Raw genomic sequence first — 11,386 nt, forward strand, 5'->3', positions numbered from 1 at the left:
CCTTTTGTTTCCAGTTCCTTCCAGTTCTCATTCTAGAATATATTTGAAATAAAACAAAAGTACAAAGTAAGAGGAGGATTTCTTTCCCAACGAGGAGAGTTTTTCCTTTTCTGCTGTTGTCCTTTTTATTTGCTACCCTTGGGGGCTGAAATGGTTTGGCAACAATAATCTTAACTTCAAAGTAGCATGGGTCCAACATTGCAAATAATATATTTTCATAGTATTTGACATCTTATGCAGAAAAGGGACAATGCACCGAACTAGTGCAAGAAGAGCACTAGATATCTCAGGTATTATTATTATTATAGAGAAGCTGTTAATAGATAGGAAATAGATGGGAAACTAAAAGGCTGTGAGCACCACAGATAATTTTGAATTTACTGTTGGGTGAGATACATGCGACTGTAGCACCTCTTACTGTTTAGTGCATGCAAAGACATGGATTGATTACCTGACAATTATGAAATAAAAAAGTAGTAGTGCTGGAGTATTTACAGAGATTGTGTACGTTAGCACGTAACAATCTTAAAATGTTGATGAGATCAAGTTGCCCTAAAAAGAATGGGGGGAAAAACCTGATGAAGGTAAAAAATGTAATGAATGTAAATTGTACCTCACTAATAAATGTTGAGAAGCATATGCTTAAAAAAAGAAAAAAGTGTAAAATTCTCATAAGGTATCGTGGTGTGGGGGAGTAGAGGGAAGCTACAGGTGTTGAGTAAATAAAATCAAGATGGCCCTTTAAGTAACATTTTAAGACAATCAGTATTTGTAAATGTCACTGTTTTCTCTCTGATGAGTTGATGCTACTGTTTACATTTTAAAGCAATAGTGGTGCCACATAAAGGCTGGAAAACAGTTTTAATGACGAAAAACAAGAATACAGATTTCAGGTGATGTTTCTATAAATGGTGATATCCTTGTTTCTACCTACCAGAGTAAATATATCTTTGACTGGAAGTTTGAAGAAGAGCTGTGACTGTTTTATGCCCATCCTTCATTCAAGTACTTCACATTTTCACAGCTGCAGTTCCCGCCACGAGCAAACCTCGATGTCCAGGCGGTCAGAGGGCCCTGGTGTAGGACGGTGTGGAAGCCACAGTGGCCGTACATGTTCAGTAGAGCCTTTGGGCACCTTCTCTGTGTGTGAGGAGCCGGCTTGGGCAGCCCAGTGCTGAGGAGACACAGTCAGGGGTATCAGGAATCACAGAATCATTTTGGTTGGAAAAGACCTTCAAGATCATCGAGTCCAACCATAACCCACCCCTGGCACTGCCCCATGTCCCTGAGAACCTCATCTCTGTCCAACCCTCCAGGGATGGTGACTCCAGCACTGCCCTGGGCAGCCTGTTCCAATGCCCCACAGCGCTTTGGGGAAGAAATTGTTCCCCAGATCCAACCTCAACCTCCCCTGGGCAACTTGAGGCCGTTTCCTCTGCTCCTGGCGCTTGTTCCTGGGGAGCAGAGCCCGACCCCCCTGGCTCCAAGCTCCTTTCAGGCAGTTCAGAGATCAGAAGGTCTCCCCTCAGCTCCTGTTATCCAGCTGAACCCCCCAGCTCCCTCAGCCGCTCCCATCACACTTGTGCTCCAGCCCCTCACCAGCTCCGTTCCCTTCTCTCCACTCGCTCCAGCACCGCAAGGGTTTTCTTGGCGTGAGGGGCCCAGCACTGACCGCAGGGTTGGAGGTGCGGCCTCACCGTAAGGACAAGCCCCGTCATGCCGGTCACGGTGCGTTGCCTCGGGAGGCGGCGTCCTCGGCCCCCGGGGAGCTCCGGCCATTTCTGGTGAGAACAGGAGGGATCTCGCTTCCCCCGGGCCGGCGGGAGGCGGGACCGACCCCCCCGCCCCTCACCCCCGGCAGCGCAGGAGCCGCCGTTTCGCTATCGGTTTCACTGCCGAACGGGAACAGGCCGAGCCCTGCCGCTCCTCGCCAAGTTGGGGACACCGCGGCGGAGCGACCGCCATGGCAAGTGCGGGGGGCGGGCAGGGCCGTGCGGGGAGCGGGGCGGCGGAGGCAGCGACCCGCGGAGGGGAAGGGCCGGTGCCCACCGGGGGCTCGGGAAGGCGCGGGGGAGGGCGGCGGACACACAGCGGCGCTCCCCGGGCTGCGGGTCGAGCCGGCTGGGGCGGGGATGGCGGCTTTGGCCTGGTAGGAGCTTCCGAGCGTTCAAAACAATGGCGAAGTGAATAAAAAGTGAATTGTGTCCGTCCCCCAGCTGGTAAACAGCCGGTGCTCAGCAGCGCTGCAGACATCAGCCCCGGGACCCCCCTCGTTAGTGGAAGGGCTGATTTCCCTCTCAGAATCCCAGAGTGTCAGGGACTGAAAGGGACCTGGAAAGCTCATCCAGTGCAATCCCCCCATGGAGCAGGAACACCCAGCTGAGGTTCCACAGGAAGGGGTCCAGGCGGGTTTGAATGTCTGCAGAGAAGGAGACTCCACAACCTCCCTGGGCAGCCTGGGCCAGGCTCTGCCACCCTCACCTCGAACAAGTTTCTTCTCATCTCTGAGTGGAACCTCTTGTGTTCCAGTTTGTACCCATTACCCCTTGTCCTGTCACTGGTTGTCACTAAGAAGAGCCTGGCTCCATCCTCCTGACACTCAAACTTATGTATATATATATATAACTATGAAAACCGATGAGATCTGTTGGTAAGACGAGGTTCTTACGGACATGGGTTAGTGCTAGAGTTAGGTTATGGTTGGACTTGATGATCCTGAGCATCTCTTCCAACTGATTCTAAGTGCTCACAGCCGATCTCTGGTCAGTGTGGATTTGTGCCACGTATTTCCCAAGAAACAGTGAACACGTGGCCTGGCTGGGTGCAGAACGCCGTGGGCACCGTTAGCCAGCAGGACTGCTCAGAGAAAAGTAGAATCATTTGGGTTGGAAGAGACCCTCAAGATCATCGAGTCCGAGCGTTCCCCCACCCCGGCACTGCCCCATGTCCTGAAAACCTCACGTCCGTCTGTCCAACCCTCCAGGGATGGTGACTCCAGCACTGCCCTGGGCAGCCTGTTCCAATGCCCCACAGCCCTTTGGGGAAGAAATTGTTCGTAAATCCAACCTCAACCTCCCCTGGGCAACTTGAGGCCGTTTCCTCTCATCACTATCACGTCGCATTGTCACTTCCCGCAGCTCCGCGTTTCTGCCCAGCAGCAGCCCCTGAACGCAGCCGTGTCTGATAAGTGATTCAACACAAACCAACTCTATATCATGGGATTTTTTTTTTCTAACCCCAATAGTAGGCACGAGCATTGCTGCAAAACACCAGCTGGCAAGGTGCGAGATGCTGTCTGGCAGCTGAGCGCTCCCGCCCGTGCCCGGGCGGCTTCAGCGTGAGAAAATGCTGCATAAAACCCCGTCAAGCTTGGAAGCACCCTGTTTGTATTCTCCTCATGTTGTCTCATTAGAACAGAAACTTGCTTTCGCACGAACATTACCATCAAAATAATTGCCTAATATAATTAAAGCTCCTGGCTCTTTAAATGTGATGGGTGATAAAAAAAGATCTCAAGTCTTTATGAATGGAAAGCTTGTGTGGTTGCACTGTCTCATTGAATCCGTCTCCTCACCCCCTTCAGAATTACCGTGGTTGATGGTCCACAAGGTTTTGGATTCACGTCAACGAAGCATTTGCCCCTGGCTTTGTAACTGCTGTGCTCACCCTAATGTTTTATGCAGCCCAGGTCCAGAAGAAACTTTGTACGAGAAGTCTGAAGAATTTAGATGGAGTGAGTGACCTCAAGTACAGTGGCTCTGAAGTTATTGACAGTTCGTTCCCATGGACACTGCCATGCAGACATACTAACGTATTTTATTTCTTCCAAAAAGTCAATGAACTGTTACAAAATTTACTAAGTGTTCCACCATTTACACAAACTTTTCTGTGATACTCCCACTGAAATATTACTGTTTATGCCTATTTAATAAGAATGGAAAGAAAACATGCTTTTCTCAACAAGGCATGGGTGCAAATGGTATTTAGGATGAGTTTTGTGTTTGCAGCATTGAGAGGCTTGGCTCTGATGAAGATCGTGTGTGTAGTGAGATGGTTTACGCACTGTGGGTCTCGGGTGACGGGGATTTTGTTCTTCCCACTTAACAGGGTTATCCATTTAATAAGTGGGGAGATGAGTCAGATCACAGCCCGAGATCCCAGCTCTCATGAATTTAACACAGATCTGACCCTTCCATTCTGCAAAGACAATCCTTATTGAACAGTACATGCCATTGCGTTTTTCCATTCCCTTCAAATTTTGAATAGTAGAAACAGAGCAAGCAGCCTTATCAGTGTGACACTGGACCTTTCGTTTGAGAAGCTGTTAAATATAGTTCTTATTTTTGCAGCTTTAAGAAGAGAAGATACTGTGGTAAATTAAACGTAAAGGTGTAAATTAAACTTAAGAGTCAGGATATTTTTTACTGCACGATAATGGAAAGGTGCCTGGGGGAGTCTGGCATTCACTGCAGTCTGATTCGGCGGATTAATTAATTAATTAGCTACCAAATGCAGGTGTTGTGTGTGCGAAAGGGAGTCGCTTTGGTGATGGCGGGTCCCGCTTTCCTTCACGCTGTGCCGTGTTTCTGTGTGCAGGCTACAGGACGAGCCGCTAAACCAGCGCGGACCGTGGTGGTCGCTGGTGTTCCAGATGGGCTCCTGCACGACGAGGTCATGGCCGACATCCTCGTGATTCATTTCCAGATGTCCAAGAATAACGGGGGAGACGTGGAAGACGTAACATATCCGACAGCAAACAAAGGAGTTGCGTATGTGACTTTTGAAGATCAAGAAGGTATTTAATATACTGTAGGAAGTATACCTGTCCCCCAAAGAATTAGCCCTGGAATGTTCACCTTAAATCAAATTATTTTAAATTGTTTACTGGTACTAGAATATTATAGAACTGTGAGACCAGCACCTCTCTGGTAAGTTTCAGGTAAGTTTAGGTAAGCTGGTAAGTTTTAGGCTTTTGTTTCTGTTCAGTGAAGTCATGACTGTGAACAGGCTTCATGCAAAGAGTTCGTTCTATTTGTTTTTAGAGATAAATTTATATAATCCGTAACAGGTATGATTTTTGTAGTCAGGCCTTTGAGAATAAGTCTGTGCCTATTAGTGTTGTAAGAAGACAGGCTTCTGTCTCTCTTTGAACAATCTTGACTAATGCGTGAAATATTAGGCAAGAGTATTGAATCACCTGTGTGTATGTATGGGAGGTTGTTAGGGAAGGCATCGAGAGGAAAACATGTGTGAAATGCTCCCCCATCAGACTGGCCATGGCGCATTGTCGGACTGTGCAAGAACTGAATCTGGGTTTCTCTTTAGTTGTAGAGAGTGTTCTGAAGAAGGATGAACATCGACTAGAAGACAGGAGGCTGTCCAGATACTACCCGCTGAAAGTAACTCGTTACTGTGAAAATGTAAGCTGATCTGTAGTTTATCTAGTTGTGCTTCCATTGCTATGTTAACCGTTATTTAACTTCTCTCATTCAAAATTCTAGGTCTTCAGCTCGGTCACATGTGTCCTCAATATGTCTATTTTCAAAGATCAATTTATTGTGGAAGATCTGATAGAAGAACTTAAAAAGAAGAGCACAGCTTTGAGCTTTGGTCCTTTGCAGGCCAACGGGCACATTTCTGTTCAAGGCTCATTTCCAGCAATCACATTGCTGAGAGACTTTCTGTTACTAAAAGCAAAATCCCTTTCAGAGAAGGACAAAAGAGAAGAAAGTAAATCCCATCAGAGAGCAAAGAGGAGGCCACAGCAACACACGGAGACGAGTAATTTTGTTTGTGATGCAGATGGGGAGAAACAAGTGGTGGTTCTTGACACAGGCATATACCACTACATGAAGTACTTTTATCCCAGGACATTCCAAGCGAATGATGACGTTGTAATTTCTGACATCACTGATGGTGACATAACTACAGTGTACCTTGAGAATGCTGGAAGGAGGTCTGATGTTGGACAGCTATTAAGAGTCAAAGAGAGAATTGTAAATCAGTCTATAAAACTCCATAAAGCTTTACGTAAAGAGAGGGTCTACTATAAGGAGCACACCAGAGATGAAAAGCGAAGATATACACAGGTGTGTGACAGTCTAAAACCCCATTTCCCTTATGTTTTGACCATTCTTTATGGTCATTGCATCGATGTGATAGGAAATCCTCCTGAGATTTTTGAATTCATGAAGGAAGTGAACAGTAAGATTCAGAACCCGTCTCCAACCAGGTAGAACATTTGCGTTCCTGTTGTTTACACATTGTGCTTCTCAGAGACTGTCCTGGTGCAACCTCTGCACCTCTGTCACTGCAGACGTGTCACCTTCCTCCTTCACCACCGCGAGGGAGAACAAGCCTCATGAACCTGAGTTTTGTTTCTTTGTGCAAGGAGATGCCCACTGAAAACAGAAACCTTTATCTCCAGAAGGAAGTTCTCATCGTGGGGATGCACAGAGAAGGTAGAGCTTTGACACTCAAGGGGATGGAATGCTTATTCAATTTACTGGCTTGTTATGTCCCGAGAAAGACCTTAGAAGATAGCATTGGAAGTTCTTGACAGCAGAAAATAAGCAAATTTGTTTTCATAGGAGCAATAATGTTTGGTTTGGTTTGTTTTGTTTCCAGTTCTAATGCATCCGCAGCATCCCTTGACAGCACGCTATTTCCACATGAAAGTATTTCTTTTTTTCTCCACAAAACCAATCAGTTGCTGTAATTAAGAGCAGAAACACCTTTGTGCTTTATTAATACTTTCCAGTTTTGTTTTTCAGAGCAGTGCTAGAGGCTGGGACAGTGGAGTTTCTGCCACCTTTGTAAGATACGGACAATCTAAGGAAGACTTAGTCAACATTAGTTGCTCTCTAAGTGGAAGACTGCATTTCCCTTTGGTTAGGAACCGTACAAATAACCAGAGATAGTCAGGTTTTGATAGATCTCAATATGTGTGTGCTAAAAAAAAATGTCTATTGTTTTAACTTTAAAGAGCTATCAGAACAATACCTGTTTATGTCTCTCTTGCCCTTCATTTTTATTCCTGGGGCTAAATGACTGTGGTTAAAACTGAAGGCTTGTTACAGAATTCCATCGGTAAAATGAGGGACAAATCGAGTCCACAGAAACGCAGCAACTTCGGTGTGGTTTTATTTTTCTAAAGGTAAACTTTTCCTATATCCATTACAAGGGTCCAAATGCCCATCTTAATTTAGGCTTTTTATAAAACCAATTTAGAAAATAACTTTTATTTTGTGATATCAGTGTGTTCAGAATAATTTGTCAAAATTCACAGAGCACCAGCTCTTTTGTGTTACGCACTGGAAAAGTTTGAAGTTTTTATGAAAATAAAGAACTCGGTTATACGAAATATTGTGTCCATGTTCTTTTAACCAACCTCCAGACTTTTGATTGGGAGCCCAAACCTAAAGCCTAAGAAATGTTTTAGGCATTTTCTTGTTGCGAATGATTGTCAGTTGTGATTATACCAATGAAAGATAAAGTTGTTAAACTGGTGCCAATGCTGTGAATTAAAATATACTATTAAACGAGGAAGATTATGAGCTTAATTACTTTGCTGCATTGGAAGGGGGGCACTGGAGGAGCCTCCTCACGGAGCACAGACCTCCAGCTCTGGGCTGCTTTGGGCTTAAGCAAAACAGTAAGTTTTTCAGCCTTGTAAAAGAGAAAATCCTCTATGAAGGATAATCCTTTAATGAAATTACTGCTCTTTTTTAGCGTCCCTATGGGCCTTTCCTTCTCTTTTCTGAAGAGCCTCATTTTTTTCTGATTCATAGCATTAGTATTTCCTGTTCAATACAAGTTTAGGGCTACACTGGTAAACCAGTGGCACTGGTGCCAGTTTGGATCCTGACTGGTTACTACTGACCGAGCATCGCTTTTTGAGTCGAGTTTAACAAGAGAACAGCTTGCAGCGCTGGGCCAGGAATCACTGAGGTCTCACCGCCTGGCAAGCAAGGCGTTTTTACTGAATGATTTTCCATCAGAAACTGCAAATCCTGAAAACATCCCAGTTGAATAGAATTTCATTGCTGAATTGTGGTTCAGCTGTAGCAGCTCCTGTCCTGATTCACGTCCTTGGCAGCGCTGGGGCCGGCGTTGGCTCCTTGCTCCCCGGTGCTCTCCCATCTGCTCTCTCTGGATGTCAGTGCGTTAGATAAAAAAAGAGCTTTGCCTTGATTGGGTTGTGTTTATGGAGCGCTTAGTAAATAGGGATCTGGCTCTGGGGTGGATTAGTAAAGCTACAGGCTTTCTGGGGCTGGATTTAACGTTGGATGGCCAGGAACAGCCCATCTTTGTCACCTTTGATGGTTCCTGGTCTTTACTAGTGATAGTAGAGACTATGGCACCTACGGCTGTGACTGAGCTACTCTAAGATTTAACCCCACAGAGGAGCCTGATCTCTGTAGCAGAAAAAAGGCCGTGACCCACCAGCACTCTTGTTTGCTTTAAAAATATAACCAGCATTTCAGCAGAATAACATCATAAATGAAGCACGTATTTGTTCCTTCCTTCATGATGCGGATACCATGGAAAACAATAGATGTTTAGCAAAAAAAGAAAGTCCGATTTTGTCATTACCATGATTACTTAAACAAATACAACAAAACAAATCAGTAAGTCTGGTAAGAGACTTGCCAGCTCCTATTTTCACAGTTATTTTTATGGCAAGCGGAGCACTGCTGTGTCTCTTAAACTCGGCTTGACAAGGACGTTTAGTATTTGTGTGTATTGGAAGATACCTGGGAAACCACATCAGCTGTTATTCCTCAATCTAAACCATTACTGCTGGCTCAGTGTTCTCAGCAGCAGGTTTGTACTTTTAATTTGAATAGAGAATTTCCTCGTGGGACCTCAACAAAATATTTGTCCTTATTGCTGTGCCGATGCCAGCTGCCCTTCGCCAGGAGTTGATACGCAACAGTTCAGTTTGTGAAAATACAAAGCCCCATTTTGACTCAAGGCAAAAAGGTCCCAACTAGGAGCAGAATCTGAGCCCAATTCTTGGAGCACCGCGCTGCAGTCGGTGGGGTGAACACCGTTTTCTGTCCCCTGAAGACTTGAGGGTTCAAGAGTCAGTTTGACGTCCCTTTGCAGGAAAATATTGCACAATTTGGAGGCACGAGCCATCTCCTTGTTGACTGGAAGGGATGGGGGAGGTGGATGGAAGGAAAATTAGAGTCCTTTCAACATCACCAACCCAAAGCGCTGCCCTGGCAGGGCAAAGGGAGGACAAAGCCTCCTTTACCCCCATTCCAAGCCTCCTTTACCCCCATTCCACCTGAGCATCTGATAATACAAAGTAAATATTTATTCAATTCCTATGGGAAGGAGGTCGTTCCGTTAGGAAAAGCCCTTCCTGCAGGTTTAATTTGTGTTATCAAAACTGCCTCTGCCACCTTGGAGTTGCAGTGAAGCTTTAGCTGTGTATTTGTTAAAAAAGCACGTTCTACAAAAGACCTGTCACATCTCCTGAAAGAGCTAAATTTCTATTTTAAGGCAACTTTTAGGCTCCTGTCTTCACACCTGAGTCTTGCAAGCATAAAACCCAGATGAAAACAGACCATGTCAGCCGAGGGCGGTCGGTGAGTCGGTACCTGCAGCCCACGGGGTGCGATGGGGACGGTCCCACCAGGGAGAGGAGATGAACTTGGCAGCTTGTGTATCCGGAGGAGCTGAGGCTCTCGCTTGGCTCCGCTTCGGCTCTCAGGAGGCTCCCAAAAACAAACACACGCGTTCCTGTTGTGTTGCACGTCTTACGCAAGAGAAAAGCAGCTGGAGAGCAAGGCCAAGCTGACGCCGGGGAAATTCCTTCCCCGTTGCACAAGGTTTCTGTGGGGACTTCTTCCCTCGCATGTAGTGTGGGTGCTGAGTGCTTGTGGGATATGTGGCTGCCATCCAATTTAATTCAAAATAACTCTTTTCATGTCTTTTGGGCTTTTACCCTTCCGTCTGCCGCAGTTACTGATGAAAGGACCTTTTCCATCCCCCTCTTTTGACCTAAGAACGTAGTGAAATCACGTGTAGATACTTCATCATTTTCAGCTACCATCAGAAAATGGGGGTTTTCCCCTATTTCTGGCTGAAGATAACCAGACAACTTGGCTAAGAGGAAAAAAATAATTAATGATTATTTCTCATTATGATTATTAAAAAAAAGAACCAACAACAAACCCACACAACAAAACAAACCACAAACAAACAAACCAACAACCAGAGAAATGGATTCAAAACCACAAAGCAATCCAGAATTGACAGACCCGGGTCTGGCTGTACTAACTTTTTCCTTAAATTTGCAGAACATCTACTGGCAAACACGTCCCTTTTTCTACTTCCCCTAACACAGCTTTCCTTTGTCTCCTGACACGCACTAATGACCTTTAAAGAATCCTCCTGGAAGTAACTCAGTTAAGAAGAAATACAATACTACCTCTAATGGCAGCCACCACCGCTGCTGGAGTGTTGCATTAAAGCCATTTTTCAGGTGTATTTCCCTGCTCATTACCACCGTGACCTTCGCAATAGCAGCAGTGTGGATCAGGACCCGCGATGCAGAGTGCTTCACCAAAAAAAAAGAGCTGTATAAAATACTGGAAAAACAAAGTTCTGTTGTTTTTGTAAGGTGAAATCATTCCTTACTCCTTAAATTTCTGCCACTGCGGAGCGCAGTACGTGCTGTTGCTCGGACCACATGGTGTAGGAGAAGGGTGGACTTTCTCCAAGGTAGAAGCTACAGCTGATGGTCACAACTCACCCCCCCATCGAGCTATAAGCATCAGTGTGGATGGAGCTGCACACCCTGTTCTGTAGCCGGGCTCCAGGAACATCTCTATCTTTCTTGGCAAGCTCAAGGGGACCAGAACATGGAGATGGCCCATACCAGGTCAGGTCTGGACTAACAGGTCTGGGTGGTCTGTTCCTCCGGCTGGACATGGGAGATGCACAAGGGCCACCTCTCCCGGTGGGCTGCACCAGCAGGACTTGATCCCCTCAGACTTCTCCTGCCATAAACACGGGGAGCACAAGAGGGAGCCAGATGCTTTGCAGCTGAAATCCCCGCGTCTGCTGGGGGCCCGGTGGCAGGAGGAGCTGCCAGAAGCTGGTCCTGCTGTCCCTGAGCTGCTGGAAGCGGAGCTCGGGTCACTTTTGCCTGGAGCAGGTGTTGGGAATGGTCCCTTCCAGCCTTTCCCTGCTCAGATGCTGCTCTGGCAGCACCTTCTTCCGAGGTTATATAAAAATGGGTAAAGAAATCAAGCACTTCCTGACTTCATACTGAAATTACAGATGGCTAAGAGGACCAGAAGCCTGAGTGCTGCTGTAGTTAATCCCTTGTTAAAAATCGTCACAGAATGAGGTGAGCACAACGTGGCAC

General features: G+C 46.1%; 2 protein-coding genes across 4 annotated transcripts in view; one reads left to right on the forward strand and one right to left on the reverse strand.

Moving 5' to 3' along the window:
* Nucleotides 1-1,792, reverse strand: part of TNFAIP6 (TNF alpha induced protein 6) — a 39,802-nt gene extending 38,010 nt beyond the window's left edge. The window contains exons 1-2 of one of the 2 annotated variants that reach the window (XM_071810674.1): nt 1,698-1,792; nt 935-1,174 (exon numbers count right to left, since the gene is read on the reverse strand). The gene's annotated coding sequence lies outside the window, so the exon portion shown is untranslated. Of the gene's footprint in view, nt 1-934; nt 1,175-1,599 lie in introns of both variants that reach the window. The other variant, XM_071810673.1, reaches the window with a different exon arrangement.
* Nucleotides 1,791-7,363, forward strand: RBM43 (RNA binding motif protein 43). Of its 2 annotated transcripts, none has more exons than XM_065841516.2 (4): nt 1,791-1,966; nt 4,597-4,795; nt 5,326-5,420; nt 5,502-7,363. In XM_065841516.2, exons 1-4 carry the CDS (start codon nt 1,964-1,966, stop codon nt 6,234-6,236), a joined length of 1,032 nt encoding a protein of 343 aa, XP_065697588.1. In that variant the 5' UTR covers nt 1,791-1,963; the 3' UTR covers nt 6,237-7,363. The 2 variants fall into 2 exon arrangements, with proteins under 2 accessions (XP_065697588.1, XP_065697587.1); XM_065841515.2 differs by lacking the exon at nt 1,791-1,966 and adding an exon at nt 2,415-3,733.
* Nucleotides 7,364-11,386: the final 4,023 nt, after the last annotated feature.

Source organism: Patagioenas fasciata, chromosome 7, assembly GCF_037038585.1.
Source record: "Patagioenas fasciata isolate bPatFas1 chromosome 7, bPatFas1.hap1, whole genome shotgun sequence".
NCBI lineage: Eukaryota > Metazoa > Chordata > Aves > Columbiformes > Columbidae > Patagioenas > Patagioenas fasciata.

Bases quoted from the DNA above. Each gene is read 5' to 3' on its own strand.
- RBM43 (XM_065841515.2), top strand. From the start codon at position 3,671: ATGTTTTATGCAGCCCAGGTCCAGAAGAAACTTTGTACGAGAAGTCTG. The intron at 3,734-4,596 runs GTGAGTGACCTC...TTCTGTGTGCAG, and splicing joins GTCTGAAGAATTTAGATGGA to GCTACAGGACGAGCCGCTAA. The intron at 5,421-5,501 runs GTAAGCTGATCT...TCAAAATTCTAG, and splicing joins TAACTCGTTACTGTGAAAAT to GTCTTCAGCTCGGTCACATG.